Source organism: Ptiloglossa arizonensis, chromosome 5 (genome assembly GCF_051014685.1).
Source record: "Ptiloglossa arizonensis isolate GNS036 chromosome 5, iyPtiAriz1_principal, whole genome shotgun sequence".
Taxonomy (NCBI): Eukaryota; Metazoa; Arthropoda; class Insecta; order Hymenoptera; family Colletidae; genus Ptiloglossa; species Ptiloglossa arizonensis.
This window is the reverse complement of record NC_135052.1, coordinates 5,570,077-5,594,125: the sequence shown is the minus strand read 5'-3', so window position 1 is coordinate 5,594,125 and position 24,049 is coordinate 5,570,077. Positions and strand designations below refer to the sequence as shown.

Genomic DNA, 24,049 nt, shown 5'->3' with positions numbered 1-24,049 from the left:
AGGAGTAACGTTGCCGTAGTAAGCCGTGCCACGAGCGTCGAGTAGGAAAGAAAACGACCTTCTCGCGAACCGCACGAGACGCGACGAACGCTCGGTGAATGTTCGAGCGAATTTCGGTCTGTTCGACCGCGGGGGCGACTTCGACGCGGAGAAAACCCCGCGCCTCCACGGAAGGACCTAGAGAAAACATTTCTGCGACGCGTGGGCGTGGAGGGTGTACCAAGGATGTCCGTGTCGAGAGTCGGTTTCTCTTTTCTTATTTTCTTTTTTCTCGTGGTTGACCCTTCCCTTTCCTCTTGGGGTGCATATATTATATAAAGTGCACGGGGCCGGTGCATCGTCGAATGCACAAAAGACGTTGATTACATAAGGAGCGAAACCGAACGGAGACGTCACAGGTTTGAATGCGAGCCGATGAGACATCGTGCACACGAGGAAAATCCAGTTTTTTTTTTTTTAATGAAAAAATTCTAACGGAAGTATCGAATCGCGAGAAATTCATAGCGTATCGATAAGTCGATGATATTTGTGTAACGTGTTGGTGCACGTCGAAGGTGATTCGTGTCGTTTTTGTCGCTACTGGTAACTACATCCTTCTTTTCGAAGGATAGTTAATACGTACATTTTTGAGAGATGCATAAAACTCTACATTTCCGCTATTACGAAGCCAGGTCGCGTAGTGCTACATCGTATTGTATGTATAAAAATACGTGTAAAAGAACATATCCATTTTTATCGGTCGGTACTACTTGAATGGAACGTAATTTACGAGCTTTAATTCCTGTATTGCGTGTCGAAATTGGAATAAACGAAACAACGTGTCGAAATAGTCGAGAGAAATGTATACACGGAAGAAGTAATTGGAGTACACGATTCTTAAAGAACGAACCGTAATCTCATCCTTTATTACACGAATGTATTCGAAGGTAAATATTAATCCCCTCTAAAGACTCGTGAGAATTTTTTTAAAGAAGAGTTATAGGAAAATACTTAAAATATAAGGATGAAACATTTGAATAATTATCGCAGTTGATGAGGTGACTCTTGAACCAATTACTTTTCCAGGCCTTATACGCGGTATAATGAACCGTACCGAACGATGTATATTATCGTCGAATGAAAAAAAAAGATTTTATATCGTATTAGAATCGTTGAACCCAATTTTCGCTAGTTCGATTCGATGAAAAGAGCCGCAAACCGTTTCGATAACAGCGTTACCCCGTCATCGTGCGAAAAGATGAATCGAAACTGTTCGTTGACGTTTAACATTTATTCGCAAAAGGATTGTCGGAAGAGAGGCAATTCGTACCCCGACAGGACGCGTTAAATGACAATTGAAATTCCGTGAACGCGTCAAGGTAGCTTCCTAAGCGAGTAAATTAGAATGTTGTCGGAAGAACAACTCACACCTGCTAATAAACGTCACACGTGATTTTTAGGACGCACGAAAAACACGACGTAGGGTAATAAAATACGTATGTCACGACGATTTAATTTCGTATTAAGTTATTCCACGTAGAGAATCGCCCGGAGACGAATCGAAGCTGACGTTAACCGTGTATATATAGAAAACATTAGCCCGTGGCGCGTGATCCTTCAAACGAGACATACAAGCAGACGAAACGACGAGTTCTGTACGAATCTTCGAAGAAAGAAATCGAAAAGTGTATTTTTCTATACTTTTTCTAATAGAGAGTTTCTCGTTAGGTACATACTATAGAAAGAAAACTACTTTAACTTTGGAGTAGTCTGGCTAAAAATTACAACGTCATGGTCCGATAATGTTTGCCCGATTAAGTTTTTATAAACGATTTTTTGCGTACGTTGGAATATTCCGTTTGCTGTACAGATCTCGCAAACACATTACAAGCAAAAAAATTATTCAGCATGTATGCTAATCTTTTTACATCTCGTTTTACGATACAACGTGATACACGAAGTTACGCCTGCGTATATTTGTTTGTATTACCGATAAGTTACTCTTGTTACGAAATCATGGTCTAACTGTGATAAAGTTCCGACTCGATACAAAGGAGTACGAAATAATTAAGGCAAAAGATGTAAAAATTAACATCGTCTACGGTTTCATAAAGTAACGTGGGATGTTATGGTCTACCAAGCGTAACATATACATTTTTATACCAGATCGTCATAGTTGCTTTCGATAGCTTCCTCGTCGAGTATTCGTTCAAAGAGTGTACAATTTTTGTAGCATATTTACAAGTATCGCGACGATAGTGTATTCACCGTGACTGAATAAATTTAGAACAATTTCGCAACGAATATCAATCCAATATTCCGTGGTAAAAAAAAAAGAAAAAAAAATAGATCACGTTGATCAGAGTCTAGCGGAGTTCACAGTTCCTTTACTTTTCAATACGAATGATATACCGACTCGCAGAAGGCTGACAATGCATTGACACCTGCACAATGCATCAATTGGAAGACAGATAAAAGCTAGCCCGTTAGACGGTGTATTTTTATTAGTTACGGATCAACGTTTGTCTACTAGGATCTGTCAGACTCGACTGGATCGCTCCAGGGTTAAAACGTTCCCGCGTCTTGATAAACACCTACGCGATGGTCGCGAGTCGAGTCGACGAGAGACCGCGACCTATCTTGGACGCAGAAATTTCGTCCTCGTCCGCGGAGGTGGCGATATTTTATTTATGCGGCTGTACCTGTCGACGAGGACAAAAAAAAAAAAAACGAAAGGATCGCTTCCTACGTGATCTCGCTCGCGAACGCATGGGCGTCGTTTCGCGAACGAGAAGGGCTCGCGAACGACTACCCGTAGGATAAACGAATGATTCACGTGGGAGTGAATAATCTCGAGTTTATTTAACGGGCCGCGTTAAATCGCGAAACTGTTCGCGCTAGTAATAAAACACGCGCGCTTTCCAAATCCGAAGGTTGGAAATTCGAGTGAGACGAAAGAAGAAAAAGTGAGAAGAGGAAAAATTTGTTTCGTTTCTCTGGTGTTCTCCAGATACGATCTAGATTCGATTATTCGGTGCACGATACCTCGAGCAGAAGATGAACGGAAAGTTATGCGTTTGCTTTCATTCCGGAAGCAACCGAGAACAATTTCCTGCCTCGAGAGTGATAATGTTTTTTGCTGATTTCTCTCACGTCCAGGTTCCTTCTCGTTTGAAATCCTACCGATACACGGTGCGAAACGTTCGTCGGGTGAAAAAACTTTGCACGTTCGTAGACGGTGTTGCGTTTAGACCAGGTATGGTCGAAATGTAACGTAACAGCAAATGTGTGTTACTTTGGCGCGTTACATTGTCGGATATACAAATCAGCGGCGAGAAATGAAATATCGTGTCTTTTTCAAATCACGAGAATAACTGTCGAATAACTCGTCGGACCACGCACGCCGCGTGAAATAAAGCTAGAATTTTGATTTAAATCGCCATAGATAAATGTCCAATATATTATATTAGGTCATCCCATAACTAATATCGTCTCTTATCGTATAATGACTTGAATCGCATCTCGGCTCATTTGCGTTTATTGACATACCCATTGCAACATTAGTAGAACGCAATAAATGATTACAAGGTATGTTACAGTATTTTAATCCATTTATTACAATCGAGTACTTTCGTACGTAACTTTATTGATCGAAGATCACGAATTAGAAATATCTACTACCTGTTCGGTTCTATTTGTTGACGGATATCCAGGTAGTCGCAGGGTCAATTGTATAAAGGTCGATGAAAAACATACAATACAGGTGCAGCTGTTAGAAATGTATCGAGCAGGATCTTTGAAAGTGATACCTTTCACGAGCCGAGGCTAAAATTGTAATCAGAAAAGATATATCTGCTCCGCGAGCGGCAAATTATGTGCTACAATTTTTCCACATCGTTATTAAAACACGATGAAAACGAATTACCGTTAACATGTTAACCACCGTGACGGTCACCGATGACCGACGGTGAACTTTCCGTTCCGATCGCGTCAGCCATAATATGGAAATAATATCCCAATATTGAAATAAATATTACTTTTATCCGTATTGATAAACACGATAAACGACACTTCGACAGTTAAATATACTTCGATATTGACTGATACGAAAATGTTGTAATTTAACGGTCGTCTCGACGAAGTTTATTCAGACGCGTCGAGCAATGATTTCCATCGCAACTGTTGCAAAATGTTGCAATTTTCTTAGTCTAATTTCCATCGTTATTCCCTCTAGACCGTTTTCAATTGTTTTTTGTAACGTTTCTTACAATATTTTTCACTTCGGATACTCTTTCGCTTCTTTGTTGCAATCTATGGTGTAACGTTCGAGTTATTCGAGTTGACGTGTGAAAAAGAAAACAGACTCGGCGATTAACGCGTTAAAAAATCGAACGTAAATGCGAAACAATTTCACCCTCGAACTCCTTCGACTTTCACCTTCGAATTTCACCTCGAACACCCTTCGAACAACTTTGATGCGTTTCCTTTCGATCGAACCGTACCTCCGCATGGGTTCCCCACAGGGGTGGCTTAATCCTCGCGTTTTATAGTTTATCGAAGTTTCGTTCCATGGAGTTTTCTCGAAAAGTCACACGCAAATACACGCCCACGGGGCTTGACGCGATGCTTATAAAGGGCAGAATCAATATGGTTACTCCGTCGATAGTTGCCATGGTAAAAAGTGACACGTAGCTTCGAAAAGTGATTTTACATGAGAATGCACCGAAGTCTTCGATCCTATAAATAAAGCTAGAATTTCGATTTAAATCGCCATAGATAAATGTCCAATATTAGGTCATCCCATAAGTAATGTCGTCCCTTATCGTATAAAGACTTGAATCGCATCTCATTAAGTATGAATTTTTTTCACCGAAAGTCACCGTCAAAAACGACATTACATATGGGATGACGTAAGTATACACGTTTACTTAAAATAAACATATTAATCCTTTTCTTTTACCTTTACCCCACGATTGAATCTCTTCTGCAAAAAAAAAATGCTTACTATCTAATACAATATGTACCAATTCTGAACAACAATTAAGCAATTGTAAAAGAGACGAATGGTTCATCGATCCTTATATACTCAACATTCGCTGTGTACGCGTCCTCCCGAACAGTTATTCTTCAGTTATATACGTAACGTTCCTTACAACAATTTTCACCTTTGTGTACACTTCCAGCTCTGTTTTGCAATCTGCGACGCAACATTCGAGTCGTTCATCGAATTGACGGTGTCGCGCGACCTAAAGAAAAAGGTAAGCAGTTTAATCGGCAACGTTTCGATTTTATTTTGATCACGCTGTTCCATCGACCGAGGTCGAAGACCCATAGCGCGGGAAAAACAGTCCGTTTCGAGCGGTCGGCGTGTTCAAAAGCGTCTCGGTGCCGATCTGAACCACCCCGACTGGCGCGACGACGAGTAAACACGCCGCGACGCGAAAGATCCGCGGAGTTTCTCAGCCACGCGTGATATCACGATACCGTTCGTGCAACACGCGTGCCTTTTGTCGCGAACAACGAGCCCCCTGTGAAGTAAGTATCCACCGCCTTCGTTACAAGCGGTCTGGCTTCGTTCACGGCGATCTCGCGGAGAAAATCCAATTAGCTCCGGCAGCTAGATCGGCGTGGTCGTAGCTGCAATCGCGCGGATAACTCCCGAGCACGTGTAACGAATAACCGACAATACGAAAAGGACACGTCGAAGGCGACTCTCGCGGCTCGCTCGTTTAAAGCGCCGGTGCGCATGCGCGAGCATTCCGTCTATCCGTCTGCGACTCGAAACACCGTCTCGACTATTCTCACGTCGCGGTACTTAACTAGAATTACGAAGCAAACAAAATTTTCGCAGGAACGCTGTTGTTCCTGTGGCGGCGCTACCCACGCTTGCCACCAGAGGGAAACTCACCACCAACCGTTTCCCGCAAGTTCCCGTACCTGCTCCGATCGGTATATATACGACCTCTTACCGATCTTCTAATGTCCCGGCGTATAAGGTAGGGCCTGCTAGGATGCCTTACTGACGAGTCCACTAGCAGGCCCGGGATGAAACGCTTCTCCCCACTCCTATTTCCGTTTTCCTTCCTCATACATCTTCAAATTTAGAGCCGCCAAATTCCTTTCGCGGAAAATTTCGACTCGACGTAGAGGAGTAGAGAATAATCGAGGTAAAGGAGATAGTATTTAAGGCAACCGTGAGGTTTCTCTGTACAGAGCTCCACTGGCTTCGCTATCGAAAGACCTCACGCCGTCAAAAGTTTTCTGTGAACCGTTATTGGACCGCCGAGCTTTAGATTACACCTGTCTCTTATCGCTTTACTTTAGAAAACGTCTCGTAAAGTATATACCCGCATCGCGTTGCAAAATTTTCGGACGACCTACCGGATACACTGGATACGATAAAATTCTTGGAACGACGTTGGTATCGAATCACAAATCGGCTGTCTCGATAAGTGGATAGAAACGTAACGCAGAAGGGATTGGAAATATCAGAAGAAATTGTACGAAACACCGCACTCCATTTTGTTTCGATTGGGTTAACGGTCATTCGAATACCCAGATAGACCGGTGTATGTTTGCTGTAAAATAAATCGTAAGGGGGTAAATAATTCTAGAGAGAAATTTAAAGGGGTTAACGATACTTTGAATACCAAGATGAGGAAGAGGTTAAATAATCGTAGAGAGATATTTAAAGGGGTTAACAATATTTCGAATGCCCAGACCAATTACATACAGTGTAAAATAAATCATCAGGGGTCAAATAATTCTAAAGAAAGATTTAAAGGGGTTAACGATATTTCGAATGCTCAAACGAGTAAAAATTCAAATCAAATCAAACGAGTTAAATCATAAGGTGTTAAATAATCCTAGAGAGAGATTTAAAGCGGTCAACGATACTTTGACTTCTCATACGAGTACGTACACTGTAAAATAAATCACAAGGTATTAAATAATTCTAGAGAGAGATTTAAAGTGGTTAACGATATTTCGAATGCTCAAACGAGTACGTTAAATCATAAGGTGTTAAATAACCCTAGAGAGAGATTTAAAGCGGTTAACGATACTTTGACTTCTCATACGAGTACGTACACTGTAAAATAAATGATAAGTTGTTAAATAATTCTAGAGAGATATTTAAAGGGGTTAACGATGTTCCGAATACCCAGACAGTACGATCCATGGACGTGAATCGTGCGACGAAGGATCGCCTCGGTCGTGGGGAACTCGGGCAGAACGAAGGCAGCGAGCAAATCACGGAACCACGGTGGTCAGCCACTTTATCCTCGTGCACACAGCGAGAGGCATCGGGCACACAGCGAGCACACGGCTACGGCATGCGTGCGTCCCGCTATGGGAGTTTGGCAGCGACGGTCCAGCCCCGACAGGGTCTCATGGTGTTGCGTTACTTTCCCACAGGTGAGTCCTCTTCCGTCGTGTGCGCGATTCTCTCCGTGAGCTCTACGCCCACCGTGTGCACCTGCACACGCACGCCGCGAATAGAACGCGGACAGACGAACCCGGGGCATCGGGCGGTGCACGGGACGAAAACTACCAAGCGAATGAAAAGACAGGAGAGGAGAGAGAAAGAAAGAGAAAGAGAGAGAGAGAGAGAAAATCACGCATCTCACCTTGCAAGGCGAACCTGTTCACCCGCTGCCGAAATCGAATATCGTCGTAACCGAGTGTTACGACCTGAAAATAAATGTTGCCGGGGATCTTTAAATTTTAGGCTACGGGACTGGGAGCCGGAAGAAGCGAAGGGCCCCGATACAGGGCGCAGCTTCGGGACCAAAAGTCACTCACCGTACGTGAGATGAAACAAGAATTGGAAACGGTGGCCCTGATGGTTCGGCAAACTTTCACGTTCGAGAAATTCCCTCCTCTGTATCGAACGTGAAATCTGGAGAGGGAAAGAAGACAATCGTCGAATGTACGAGAACGTCCTCTTTCTTGCGCGATTCAAAGGGGAAAATATACAGAGCGATGAGTCTACCACGCTCGAGTAACGTACGAATAATGACAATGGATAAAAGATTGTATTTTTCATAGGTGGAGAGGTGATGGAAATTTGGAGTTTACTTAGATTTTGTTTAAAAGAGAGTCGTTAATTCTGGGTAAAGATCCACTAAACCTTCACCGATCCGTTAGTTAACCTGTAGTTGGTGTCGTTGAGCGGTCAATGACCCGCAACTGTTTCAATTGTTAATTCTTCACTCGCCAGGGATTGTCATAGTCTACCTGTTTTTTGTATCCGTAACTATCGGTCGTTCGGAAAGTGATTTCGTTTTTCAAAATGGAGAATATATAATTGAAAAAAATATTTGTACATTCTAAAAAGATCGTGTTTCATTTACACGAAAACCCAAACAACCCAATAGTATTTTCTAAAAAATCATTTTATGCGTTTCTTGTGCAACCATTGATACCATTTACAGAAACGATACTCGTCATTATCTGTGCAAAACAGTAATGGATCACGAATGACCCCACGGTACCGGGTAATTTCCACCTACGAGAACAAAGTTGATCTTCGAATCATCGAGACGCTCCACCCATAAAAAGAAACACCACCCTCGAAACTGTGCAATCTTTGAAAAAAAAAAAATTGTTCGTACAACGCGCAATTTGGCTTCGGTTATTCGAGGTGAGCGCGTCAGATGGTTGGCCTCGTAAAAAAATGGATGTCTTCTCCTCGAAGATCAGCGACCGTTTCACAAAGGACGTTCGATGGGATTTAACGTCGATCCACCGTCGCGGCGAGGTCCAGCTTCCGGTCTGCGTGACGGGACCCGTTTCCGGGACCGTTCCGTGCTGCATGCATTCAATGGGACCCCAAGCATCGAGTGGTCTCTCTGCCCCATGGTCACTGACGAGTTCGACTCGTTTCCCATGGGTGTTGTTTTCGGCCGTAACAGTACACTAATCCGATAACGGGGGCGCCATGCTGTCGAGCGATTTCTTCGACACCGCTGGTCGTACCGAGTTTGTTCGTTGACCGATACGAAGAGCTTCTCCCCCCGATGGAAAATGATTTTTGTAAATCGGAATAAAGTGGTATCGCATTCCATGGGCACAAGTACCCGTATCGCGTATTACTACTCGCTCCGTATCCTGTTCGAGCGGCAAGTGGCGCAAGAAAGTCAACGCGGCCGGGCCGAAAAAATTTAAAGTGGATCGAGAGAAGCTTCGCGCGATGTCTCTCAATTACGTATCCCGCGGCACTCTTGTTGTAACAAGATTCGCTGACGGCATCTAGTTCACGAGATAGTTCTTCGATGAGAGTTCTTCCTTCGTTCCCATGAGTGTTGCTTTCATTGCCGGAGCGAAGCCGTCCCGACGCCGCCGCCACTATTTTCAGGCCGACTTCATTAAGCGAGGAAAGAAAAACGTCCGCGACGAGCGACGAGCCTCTGCCTCGAAAGTCGTCCCTTGTTCCACGTGGAAAACGACAAGGGAGGGGGAACGCGAACACGAACCACACTTACCCAGCCATAGAATTTTTCCACGCGTGTAGAGATTGATTACATTTCTTTTTTTATTTACATACTTGAAACAAATGAGATAATCTCGCGAAGAAGAATTTAATCGAACAATTTTTCGTTCGATCCACTACCTACCGGGAGCACCGTTCGGATATTGTGGTTTTTTATTTCGAGTCTGGTAATAAACGATCGTTTTGAAGCTAATACGATCTTTGCGATATGTGCTAACGAAGAAATTTCCATTTCTGGTAACAGTGTGCGGTTGAAGGAAGTATTCAAGGATAAAGTACACGCAAGAGAAATACGGAGAGCAGTGTACGAAACGTCGCTATACAAGTGCAAACCCTTTAACGAGCGACACAAATTACATATTATAAGTATGATATATCGATGTTACGCGTAGAATATTAAAGAAATAATATTTACCGCGAGAGATTTAACACAAATTAATCTCCTTTGAATCTTCCGTTCTTACGCGATACATTCGTTTAGAAGCCTTATGTGTGAAACATCGTCGCTTAATTCGTTAAAAGATCGTTATAGATTGCAAACTCGCTTTTGTAACTACCGGAAAATCGTAAAGTACGTAACTTTTTTCATTTATTCCCGAATGGATTAATACTCGATTAACTCGGTAAGCGGTTATTAGGTCCGGTTCTTTGTATCTGGGAAATCTGAAGTCATCCGGAACGAGTGGAACTAGTCCGTGATATAGGTGTTAGATTCTGATACGTATCGAAATTAATCATCGATTTCCGTTTCTTTCAAGTTGCATCGAGTTTCGAAAACTTATCCAGAGAGAGTTCCTGGGAAAAATCGATGTACGGAACATTGTGTATGTACTCTCCGATGAATTAACATGCAACGCGTCTGGTGTGTATTTCAGAACCGACGAATGCAAAACGACGTCAAATGGTATCGTTCGGTGCATAATTATCGATTGCGTCAATAGAATCTCCCTCGATTCGCGAATTATGACGTTACTTGTATCGTTAACCAATAAACGTAATTCGATTATTTGCATCGATATTGTCGCTGTACAATCATTCGTATTGTAATTAGCTTCGTATTTATCGTTCCGTCGTTGTCGATATCCGCCTGTAAAATTCGATACGTCAACGGGGCAGACGTGTCGCGGAATCGGAGAATTTTCCGATTAAATCGAGCGAAGTAATTACATTGGAGCGAATGTACGTATCGACTTCGATACAGTCAATATTTGCACGCGACGCGGTAAACGCGAACGTTATGTCACGCATGCTTAATTAACGACGTGAACAATCAGCCCTTACCGCACTCGCGTTACGCAATGAATTAATCGATCCCGAGGGATTGGCGATTCGGGAGCGGCCGTGCACATTTAGGTCGACGTCCTGCATTCTGTTCGACGATTGGCTTACGTTACACGCTTCGTGAGCTTCCCGATTTCTTAAGACAGTTTGACAGGGGCCAACGAGGGGCAACGACCGAGCAGATGACACGACGAATCCTTGGCAGACCGGAACGCATCGTTGCGCGGTAGAAACGCAAGATCAGTGGTCAAGGATTCGAAAAGAACTGACCAAAAGTGTCCTCTTTTTTCTTAACTCCAAATTCCGACGTCGAAAATAGCGTAAAGTTATCGATAAACGGTTATCGTGTACCGTCAATTTAACCTTCCACTTTCGCTACTTTTATCGTTTTTAACGTTTAAATACAGACGTGTTACCAAGATGGGCGAAGTTTTTATTGGGATGAAAATTTCGAACGAATGAAATCGATATTTGTTAAACACTTCCAAGGGTATCGGTGATTGTAGGATACGTTGTAAGTTTAAAGAAAGAATTCTTTTCATTTCGTAACAAAAATCGCCACTGTGATCGCTCTTGCGCGCGATATGATATCAGGGATTTTGAGCCATAAAATCTCTTCGACCCCGTTTGTACCATAACTTACGAACCATTCGATTACGCTGGGATATTTGAAACATTTTCCGCGTTTAACTGCCAAGCTACGATAAATAATATATGTAGACAAATCGACGTTCTTTTATTCATTTTAGAAGTTATTGGGTTGTTCGTAGTTTTATGGTAGCTCGTAGTTTTTTTTTTTTTTTTTTTTTTTTTTTTACTGTGCTGCAGTGATATCGATTTGAAAATATTATCGGGTTGTTCGGAAAGTCGTTTCGTTTTCCAAAATGGAGAATATATAATTTAATCAAATGTTTATACGCTGTAAAAAAATCGTGTTTCCTTTTCACCAAAAAAAAAAGGAAATGACTTTCCGAATAACCTGATAATTAAAAACAAAATATGGGACCAACTTTTCTAAGACACCCTATGCAAGTTAAACGTAATTGAAAAATTATATTATCGTATTCTACTACAACGTTCTAACGCGAAAATACCATACTTTCGCGGATTTCCGACCACCGTGCGTCAACTTCGAGGGAACTTCCTTTTCAGATTCGAAGCGCGAAATTTTGAAACGTGACGCGCGTTCGACAAATACAGATCGATGATTCGACGCCGATACACCGGCGTGTACCATTGTTAAGAATTTTTATCATTGGGTATACGTTACGTTTACGCCGATACACGTAGCCTGCTGAATATCGTATGACGGATAAGTTATGACTAAGAGACCGCCGAGTAAGTCATAGGGTAAACAATTCCGATCGCCCACTGACATTCTCCGACAATAGACGCTACAGAACATAAATCGTCTTCCCGCCAGGATCTATCGTAACCGGAGAATCGAGTTGTTTATCACCGTGTCATTTACAACTCTTGCAACTCTCGTCGGCACGCTCGCATGGGCGATAGTAAACGCAGAAAACGTAGCACGTCGAACCGTACAAATTGAACGTATATTCAAACCGAAAATCTCTCGACGAACGTTGCAATTCAGGTGTATTCGCGATCAACTCTACACTCTTTCTCGTCGTTTCTAAACCGTAAAATAACATGTACTTTGCATTCGTTGCAATCAACCCTTATGTTGGGTCCTCTTCCGGTAACATATTTCCTTGTAACCTAACCGAACTGAAAAAATCGTATACAACAAGGAAGACTAATACATAGAAAAAATTATAAAATATGAAATGGGTCCTTCCACTTCCAATCACCGTTACAAATGTTTCTTCGATTTTTTACTATATAATACACTACGCTCTATGATTTCTAAACTTTTATTTTATACATTGATTTTTCTTGCTCCGATAATATATTAACACAATTGTCGCACACGCGTACTCGTAAACAAAATTAGAAACTTTCGAGTCCTTTTCAGGAATATATTACGCAATACTGATCAACGCAAACATTATTTCACTCAACTCCTACTAGCCCATGGTTGGGGTAAGCAGGCTAAAAGATTTCTTTGCAACGAATCTTTTCAATTACCGTTACAAAGTTTCTTCGATTTTTTATTATACAATACACTACGCCCTATGATTTCTAAATTTTTACTTTATACATTGATTTTTCTTGCTCCGATAATACATTAACACAATTGTCGCACACGCGTACTCGTAAACAAAATTAGAAACTTTCGAGTCCTTTTCAGGAATATATTACGCAATACTGATCAACGCAAACATTATTTCACTCAACTCCTACTAGCCCATGGTTGAGGTAAGCAAGCTAACGGAGTTCTTTGAGAATTTTAGAGAAGTCGGTCGAAGAAGGAGGCAAACATTTGGCTACGTTCGTTTTCGGAACTTTTGTCTCCTAATTGCACAGGATGTAAATTATTAATGCGCGTTTATTATACAGGGATGAGGGATAAGGGAGCTCGCGCGTGGCACTGTCGCGCGGTAAACACCACGCCCTCGAAAGCCGCGCCTTGTCGAGGGCGCGGCCGATCGTTGCACCTTCCACCCTTTCGTACACGGCACGCAAACACAGTGGATCGTTATTTCGCGTTTCCATGTAATAAAGCACTTTAACATGATTGCACGTAAAAGCATTCTGATGAAAGAGGAAGCAACGCCATGGGAGCAGTAGACGTCTTTCGTGGAAGAGCTCGTATATCTTCGTGACAGTTTCTAATAAGGTGTATGACAAGAACAACGACTCGCCAAACGCGGCTTCCTCGTTTCTCTCCCTTAATTCAATCACAATACAATTACCGGTCACAGAGGGTAACCAAATACGGGACGACCAATTGAAAATTAAAAGAAACCGACGTTGCGTAATACGAGATATTGGATAGATACAAGAGAAACGAATTTTGTTGCATTAGTCCGGTAGCTCGTAGTTTTTTCTTTTTTTTTTACCGTGCTGCAGTGATATCGATTTGAAAATATTATCGGGTCGTTCGGGAAGTGATTTCGTTTTCCAAAATGGAGAATATGTAATTTAATAAAACGTTTGTACACTTTAAAAAAAATTGTGCTTCATTTTCACCGAAAATAACGAAATGACTTTCCGTACAACACAATGTTATTATACTGTAACGTAGGCTCGATGAAATTTCAATTTTCAGAACTTGGTCTTCCAGAAGGAATCAAATATATTTTCGAATACTTCATGAATGTCTAGCGAACAAGTTTATGGGGGTTCAAATTTTGTTGCAGTCAATTAATATAGTTATAATTACACGTATAATAATACGGTTATTTCGAAAGAAACTTGGTCCAAACTGTTTTATTGAACCATTTTATGTTTTCCCTGGGATATCTATTTTTCAAAAAAATCGTTCTAGTTCTGTAAGTAGTAAAGTAAGTCTCCGTTAACCTTGTTTATATATTTTTTTGTTATTCTATGGGGTAATTCCAACCATCTGCTTATCAAATTTGATTAAACACTTTTTACTTTTAATATGTCGTTTACAAGACTCTGATCCACATTTTTAGGAATTAATAAGACCAACAGGTTTTTTTTTCTTTTAAATGGGGAACGTTGTTTTAATAGCAGACTTAATTGTACCGCCACTTTCAGTCTCGTTAGAATCGCGACCTAGGTAGACGATTTTCACCTCTTTCCGGAAACGACCCGCTACTTCCGGGTGTATGCAAGCGCGATTTCGCGGCGAACAATGCTGGTTCGATTTGTTTCACGGGGTCTCGTCGCGCGTTTCCGGCACGATGCGACGCTGCAACACTTAAATCGCTTCCACTTCCGGCGGAACCTTGCCTACCTAACCGTAACAAACGAAAATGAAATTCGTGCTTCCCAGCGGGGTCTGCCGTTTTCATCGAATCGCGCATTTATTTAGAGTACAACCATCGGAGCATCGCCACGTTCTGAATACTAACAAGTAAACAACTCGTTAGTAACACGCTCTCCACCTTACCGAATCGCAATTAATTGGAAAATTATTTTGAAAAATTATACGGATAATCGTTATTTATTTTACATAAAGGAAAATAAATAAAATTCAAATACCAGAGTAAAGTAAGCAAAGTGATGGAGAGGGATTTTGTTCGAGTTTCAAACTCAATCCTTATTCGATACGATATCAAATTTCGAACAATATATCACCATTGATTCTTGTAGGAAATTTCTAAAAAATAAAAAGTCATCTACTGATTCCTATACGAAATTTACCAAAAATTATACGGATAATCGTTATTCATTTTACATAGAGAAAAATAAATAAAATTCAAATACCAGAGTAAAGTAAGCAAGATGATGGAGAGGGATTTTGTTCGAGTTTCAAACTTAATCCTTATTCGATACGATATCAAATTTCGAATAATATATCACCACTGATCCTTGTAGCAAATTTCTAAAGAATAAAAACTCACCTACTGATTCCTATACGAAATTTACCAAAAATAAAAATATACCTACGAGTGCCCCACAAAATTAATCGAACATAAAAAGACATCCACCAATCCCTATGTAAAATTGATAAAATATAAGAAGACACCTTTCATAAAACAAAATACAACGATTAAATTTCTGCACGATGATGGAGAGAGATTTTGTACGAGTTTCAAAGTCAATCCTTATTCGATACGATATAAAATTTCGAATAATATATCACCACTGATCCTTGTAGCAAATTTCTAAAGAGTAAAAAGTCACCTACTGATTCCTATACAAAATTTACCAAAAATAAAAATATACCTACGAGTGCCCCACAAAATTAATCGAACATAAAGACATCCACCAATCCCTATGTAAAATTGATGAAACACGAGAAGACACCTTTCATAAAACGAAATACAGTGATTAGATTTCTGCGTCCCAGTCCCAATAACGAACTTCTTCGAACATTTCCTAAACTCGACATCTCCAATTTTTACATTCCATGTACACATATATCGTCAAGTTCAACCACGACGATCTACATCGTCCGTATACCGCTATAACCCGCAAACGATTTACCACCGTTAACCGTGAACACAAAATCCAGGAATGGTCGCAGCGAGGAACGTCAATTACTGAAAATCGTTGTTTCTCTAGACGGAAATCTTGCTCCCGTTCTAGCGTGCACGCAACCGCCACTCTTGCGCAAGATGTATGCACACGAGTGTAGTTTCGTACGCGCGATCTTGCCGTGTCACTTCGCGTGTACATCGTGCCGTTCTTTCGTTTAATTAGCGTCGATGGTACGTCTGGGTTGCTTCGTTCGTCGTTGATGTACGAAAATTCACGTGAAATGTGCGAAACGTGCAAGAACGAAACGTGCAAGAACGAAACGTGCAAGAACGAAACGTTTCTTATTATTATCGTTACTTTGAGTATTGCAATGTCGCGCCGGGACTGGGAACAATCAACGGTTCGTGTGACACACGTTTTGTCACGTTTCTGACATCTGTTTGCTACCTACGAGCCTCGACTGCATATAACGCGCGATAGCAATGACACTGCAACAGCAAATAAATCGAAGTTCGTTTGCTGATCTTTGATCCGAGCGTGGCGCGAGCGGTTGGTACAGAACGCGATAACTGTACGCGATAAGCGAGCCACGGTGAATAAGGTACGGCGGTTTGCAGGGAAATAAGAGTCCCCGACACGTGTCACTGGGACGTGTTGACAGAAACGGGGATATCGGGCCAATTACGCCGTGAATCACGCTCAATGATTCCGCGGAGCGTGCACCGTTTTGTCATTTCTCAGCGAAGCGGTGTTCGCGAGAAAAATATCGAACGCTTCGTAAATTATTGCGAAATTTATTCCGTTAGTTCTCGATTCTCCAACGAAACGAAATACACGTATCGACACATCGTTGGAAAGTTCTTTTCGTAACGATTACGAAAATGTGCGCATCGATACGAGTTTCCATTGTACGTTTCGTTTATTTTGAGGCCGAGTTCTGCCACTTTTGCACCATTATTGAATACAAAAGCGTAGACAAGCGATGGTTACACTGCAACGATTGCGCAATGTACGGAGTTAATAGCCATTCGACTACGTCATTTAAATTGTACGTGAGAATTCCTACGCGCAAACTGTTATTTTTTCTAATTTTCAAAGCTCCGACTCGTTCATCGAACGAGAACGAACGATTCGCTCTTATGTCGAAGAGATCGAGTGGTTGTAACTTGAATTAGAACAAACTGCGTCAAATTCGCTCGTGCCAAGGAACCAGCACCAATTTACGAAGCGTACCAACTTCGCGAGATCACCTTATCCAAACCTGTTCGAAGTATAATTTGCTCCGTAATGAATACAAAGTAGGATCTACGCTGAAAGATAACGTCGACGATGATAAGATCTACGCGCTGCTTAAATTTATTAAAGAAACGGAGATTGTCGAACGAATAATATAATTAAGCTGCAACATTCCCGTGGATTATAAGCAAGAAATCGATGCAACGTTGAACTCTATTTGTAAAAGAAAATGTTAGTTTCTAATTAAAAATAGAATACGGACGGACTTTGGATCGTCTTTTCGGGTGATTTTTGGCGTTCAGGGAAACGAAGCGATGCAATTTTTTCCCCACGACAGATCTTAGATAACGAGTCAAAGTTTCGAAATGCGTGATATCTTTTGGGAAATCCCTGATAGTACGAAATCGACGATTGCAGTCCTATCGAGCTCGAGATAAGCGTAATTATTGACGTTTCCGACAGGCGATTCGGCAGGTGGTAATTTTTCCCCTAAAAATCGAATCACTTCCGCGATACGAGTTCGAGAAACGGTTAACTCTGTCGCGGCCAGATTGAAACGAACATTTCCGGCGAGCCTCGTTTGCGAAGAGATCGCGTGTGACTCGAACCCGATTTTCGCAGTCGCGTGAAACAGGTCGAGCTCTGTCCTCGTGTATCTCGAGTTCGTTTAATACGTTGAGCGCCGAGCTAGTTCTGTTTACCCTTTTGTTTACGTAGCACCAAGCATTGCATCAGAAATTGCAAACACGAGAATTGAAGAAGTGCCCGAAATCGAAATATTCTTTAAGAAACGAAGACCACGCTGAACGATCAGAGGGAACGATGTTAAAAATTGCACCACGAAAGTTCCATCTTGCAATAATTGCGACGGAGAACGTTGTAAACGCTCGATATGGTGAACAAACTCCATTAATACGATCGTTGAATTATCATATTGCATCGTATTTACGAATCTCGATAAAAGTAACATTCAGCCAAGTAATATTCAGTCTTAATACGAGGATATTATTTCTTAGATTTCACGCGAACTACGTATACGTACCTAGTCGCATCGACAGAATCAAATTTTCTTTTTCATTTGCTTAAAGTATCGTTACTTCCACGTGTTAACACGGCTTTGCTACGAGATTACAATATTCCGAGAATATTAACCGAGACACGAATTTATTGTGCCGATTAGACACGTATTTTCCGAAAACTCGCATTACCTATACAACAATGTTTCGATTGCTACGTGATCGTATTTCAAGGAACGATGTTCAACTACGGATAACGAATGTTCGAGAAGCGTATGCGGAGAAGTTTTGTCGAATTGATCGAAACGCAGGTATCTGGCTGAAAGTATAATATAATTACGAAGAAACGTGGAGCGGTGCCGCGTGGAAAATTTTTTCGAAATCGACCGGGCAATCAACGCGTTAAAGCGCTTTCAATTTTTATCTAGATTGGAAAATCGACAGCCGTGCGTTTGATTGCAGGTTCAACGTGGGAACAGGTGGAAGAGTGAATCTGACTGGCTGGTACGGTTCTCGAAGAATTTTATCCTACAATTAAGAAATCGAGTGACACGAAACACGGCAGGCTTTCGTCTGAATTCTAACCGCGGTGAAACCTGTTCTCTCCGTGCTGGGAACTTTAATCGCGGTTACTAATTTCAGGATATGATGAAGGTGCGATCGAGTTTTCACCACGCCGTGTTACGCATTTCCGGCGCGCGCAGTATGCGACCGTAAGTAAACGCCCGATCCTTTCGTTGCTCAAGAATTTCACACTTCCGGCACGAATTCTTGATCTTTTCGCGCGAGACCTACCGCGCGTACGCGATAGAATAATATAGACACGTATGAACGATAGACAGTGACTGTAACGCTATTATTATTACCGTAGCGCCATTGTTGGGCAAATTGGAAGAAAGTGTATCGTACAGGAGTAATAGCAAAGTTGCGTAAAAGCGAAACGAAGACGAAAATTTCTGTAGATCTAACCTCAAATATTGGTAGGTTAGGTTCGTTAAATATTTGCCATTGTTGGGCAAATTAGAAGAAAGTATATCGTATCGGAGTAGTCGCAAAGTTTCGTAGAAACGAAGCGAAGAGGAAAGTTTCCGTAGATCTAACCTCAAATATTCTTAGGTTAGGTTCGTTTAAATATAGATTTACATATAAATACACAAATTATTTCCCTTGAGCGTTCTACGCGACTGACGTCTGTTTATTTGCATTCGTTGTAAACAAAATTGATCGAACGATTCCACGAAATAACCGAACCAATCTTAACAAGGTGTGAGTCGAATTTCTATATCAGAATAAATTAAAAAATTAAAATTGAATTAAAAAATACTTCTCTAAGTATTGATTCGTCCTCGGTTAACCTTGTCCCGTTAGACACTGTTCCGCTGTTAAAATAATTCATGTACCGTGGAAATTATTGTCCACGTTCGTGGAAAAATGGAGAACACGGATCAGAGTCGCAACGGAGAATTTGGAAACCAGAACTTCTGGAGCACCATAGACATTTCGACACTCATACCTTGGAACCGGCAGCGCGTGACCATCTTCTGTGACCTCGGTAAACTGAAACGAGTCTCATCGGATCCCAAGTCCTTTCTGTGTATCGTACAAGTTATTATTTGGACCACTTACCGTGCAAATTGAATTCGTTCCGATCACTATATAACAGTAGTCGGTAATTTTTACCTCCGAAGACACTTTCGGAGTATTCTCTGAATTCGCGTAGTGCGACAAATTTGTCTCTGTCGAGGTTGACTCGCGAAGCAAGGCTACGATCTTGTGGAAGCAATGTGATTTGCTCGATCAACTGCATAAGATGCAACAAGTCGTACATAGAGCAGACAGAAAGACAATTGGAAAAAGAAAGAACACTTTCACGAACACGATATGTTACAATGTCGTCAGAAATTCGATTTTAAAAATTGTAGTTTTGCTGGTAATAATAAGAGTATTCAAGAAGAAATGGTAACGTTAAAAATGGCATATGAAATATTGAAGGAAAATATGCACTGTGGTTTTACATATATATATTTATTATATATATTACATACTTTATACTTAATTTTACTAATATTCACATGTTACTCTTTGCACGTGTCCATACTCATGCTCCCCATATAACAGTCTAGATCTTTTGTTTTCTTATTCTTTCCCAAATGTCACCATCAATAGAATACAGAGGTATTCTCTTAACAAACACACCACTTGATATCTTATTAGAACGTATTTGTATTAATTTTTTTTTCTTCGTATCGACGTTAAATGCAGGGAGAAGAATCGAAAGCACAGATTTTGAACGTCGATTGCTCGCGAAGTAAAATGAATATATCCGTTTCGGATGCAAATGAATGAACTATTTCTCGATGAAATACGTGTTTGTTCCATCGATGTATCAGCTGCACTTTTTCCTCCGGCAAGGAATTCTTTCGGTTGCTGGCGCAGCCCGATGATAATCTTGAGCAAACATCTAATAACTCGTTTATACTTTCATCAAATCCGACGAGGTAATTGTAGACATCGGTTATCCAGCAGCTCAATCGCTCGAGTGCCTATCCTTCCGTAAATTTCTTTCCGTAAACAGCGCTTCTTTGCGTCTTCATTAACGCACGCTTCGCCTTTCTTTACACTTAAATCCCGCAAAGTTTCTAAATTCGACCATAGTTGACTCGCCGTATTTTAGCGCCAATTGATCCCGTGAAACACGAGTTTCGAGAAAATCCAGTTGAAATACACAACGTTTCACGAGTATCGATGTGAGCATAATACGAAAATGACGACCGAAGACACACGTAAATCTACAAACGTTCAATTACAGTGCAACGGAGCTTGGAAAATATGTAACACGATGCAATCGGTTGAAAAATTGTAATCTTACGTACTCCTCTGATACAGATCTACCCGATCGTCGCTCGATTGGATCACTGTGACGTTTTTCGTCCCGTAAACCGTATTTAAATAAAGAACACATTCGAACGGACAATTCGCGAACAGATTAAATTGAAAGAACGGATTACTTGATCGCTACGCGCATCTAGAGATTAGACGAGCGATGGGAAATTGTTGCAAGGTATAATACAATCTCATCTATTTTGTATCCATTTTGAAATGTGCGAAAACGCTCCGAGTCACGGGACACGGAGTCTGGTAACACATTCTTCGTCTCTGGTAATGTATTTTTATATCGAATCGGTCATCTCGTTGCTCAAATTTAAATTCACCGTGGAACAATTTCGCTAACAGTAACAGTTCGGATACCGTAGCGTTTTACACGCGTTTGGTGTATCCGTTTCTACAAGTTCATCGGAATTCAGTCGAACGGTAGATACGTTCATCGAAACGGGGAGAGATCGGTATCGTTCGTTTTTACGGTGCTTGAGAATATTTCGAGAACGTCCTCCCCCTGGACGAAACGAACGACCGACACCGGCGGCACATCTGACGCGAACTAACGTGGGAAGCGTCCTTCGCGAATAACGGCCTTCCTGAATCGCGTGAGAGAGCTAAATTAACTCTTCGTTACATACGTATATACATATATATTTATATACAAACATATATATATATATATATATATATATATTCACCAGTGGCTTCCAATCGTTCTGGATGCACGAATTCGCCTCATTTTTCTCGTTACTAGTCCATTTTTCTACGCGAGGTGAGCAAGTGCTCGCCACTTGCTTTCGAGATCACGCAGCTCGTAACCATCGCACCGTTTCAGAAACCGTGCCCGATGATTTCTACCCACCGATCCCTCCCGTTTTTATTCCCTTAGCTAACGGAGAAGCGTATGTGCTCACTTTCGCTCGAGGAACCGATTAAAAATATCCGTTAACCACGGAGACTCGCGCGCCCGTTTCGTGCCAGATGGTTATCGCTTCGATCAACTATGAAGCACGACCGGCGCTTTATAAAGTAATTAACGTCGCTCAATTAGAGCCCGCCGTTTCTGAACTACATCGCCTCCGCCTTCCTCTTGCTTTCAGGATCGCGACTCGCGCGAAACCGCGTACCTCCCAACGCGATCGTCGTTCACTCCGCTCCGAGTTCTTGAGAAAGGAAAGCGGCCTTCTCTCTTTGTTAAGGGGGGATGGGAGATGCCCTATTGTTTCTCGGGGATGGATGGGAACCACGGAGAACGACGACTGTTGTCCCGGGATTATTCTTGCAGCCTGCGCGTCCGCGTTCGACAATGAAGATGCATTTACGCGATAGAAAGGAACCACCTGACACGGAGTCGCTTCCACGATTCGAATCTTCGTCCAGCAGCCGCTAGTGGAACGTGGGTAACGCTGTGATCGTCCATCCATCGGATATGACGTTCATCGTGCGAGATGAACGTTCATCCTTGCTTTTGGGATCGCGTTCATCCTTGCTTTTCGGATCGCGTTCATCCTTGCTTTTGGGATCGCGTTCTCCTTGCTTTTGGGATCGCGTCTTTTTCAGAAGCATCGATTCAAATTACACATGGATTTCTCGGATTATTATACTTGCCCTCGAGAGTCTCGCATCCCTCGACATAAGTGGATCGACTCGAATGCACCGGGTCGTCACTTTCCAAAGGATTCCGGTCACCGACTCTGGTCAGGTGACTCGGTTTCCCTCCTGTACTGAAACGATGGAGAACTCGTCGCTCCCGACGCATACTTTTTTTAAACACACTTTCAGTAAATCTATACACACACGTATGTAACGTTCAACGCTACTCGACACATCACTCGCATCGACTGCACCGCTTTTGTTTTTTGCAAAAGTTTGCAAAGTCCTCGTACAACACATGACTAATACATGCATCAAATCTTCACACACCTTGCACTCTGCTTATATAGTACTCATGCTTATCTAGAAACTCATTTGTACTACCATGACCAGTTAAGAAGTAACACATATATATAGCTCAGCTAAAATTTAGCACTCTTTCTTGCAAACCTCACATTTTTAATATATCCATACGTCATTCTGCCTTTTTCACTCGCATACCATCTAGTCTGGTATTTTTAACACATACTCCAGTCTCGATTAATTTTGTACAATCTTTCGCACACAATAGTAACTACCATGACCAGTTAAGAAGGAACACATATATATAGCTCAGCTAAAATTTAGCACTCTTTTTTGCAAACCTCGCATTTTTAATATATCCATACGTCACTCCGCCTTTTTCACTCGCATCCCATCTACTCTGGTATTTTTAACGCATACTTCAGTCTCGATTAATTTTGTACAATCTTTCGTACACAATAGTATGTACCATGACCACTTAAGAGATAACACACATATATAGCCCAGCTAAAATTTAGCACTCTTTTTTGCAAACCTCGCATTTTTAATGTATCCATACGTCATTCCGCCTTTTTCACTCGCATACCATCTACTCTGGTATTTTTAACGCATACTTCAGTCTCGATTAGTTTCGTACAATCGTTCGCGCACAATAGTCTCACATCTTGTTCCGTAATCGAATCACTCTCATTGACACATGCACCCTTCCTTGCATTATACACGGCACATTTCCGTTCACATTCTAGGTGGAAGTTCACCCATTAGAACTCGCATGGCTTCCGTGGAAACTGTTCGGCATACATTCAGACATGCATGCAACACTATTCTCTGACGAGTATTCAACAACCGCTTACCATATTCATACTTCGTAACATTACACCATGCTCTCGCTCCATACATCGCACACATCGCCAACGTACCTTTATTTATCACTTTCATTGTTTTCTTTTCTAAATCTCACTCTTTACGGAGCAGCCACACTTACGAGTTAACGAGTATCACAGATATTGCGTTGGAAAACGCAAAACTAACACTTTCTACAAGTTTTTACTTCGAAACTTTAATACGAATTGTCTCTTGTAAGATTACTCTGTAACTGTACAAAGGATCACCTTCTGTAGGATTACCTCGTAAATTTATCGAGGATCGTCTCTCGCGAGATTACTCCGTGGCTATATCGAGGATCGTTTCTCGAACGTTTGAAAAAAAATGGCGCGTAAAACCAAGGGCACGCTTGTTACGTTCCTCT

At 41.6% G+C, this 24,049-nt stretch overlaps 1 protein-coding gene across 1 annotated transcript; it reads left to right on the top strand.

Moving 5' to 3' along the window:
* The first annotated feature begins 4,602 nt into the window (after positions 1–4,602).
* Positions 4,603–7,818, top strand: LOC143147419 (uncharacterized). The gene is made up of 5 exons (XM_076312665.1): positions 4,603–4,653; positions 4,834–4,889; positions 5,111–5,237; positions 7,146–7,395; positions 7,709–7,818. Exons 1-5 carry the CDS (start codon positions 4,603–4,605, stop codon positions 7,789–7,791), a joined length of 567 nt encoding a protein of 188 aa, XP_076168780.1. The 3' UTR covers positions 7,792–7,818.
* Positions 7,819–24,049: the final 16,231 nt, after the last annotated feature.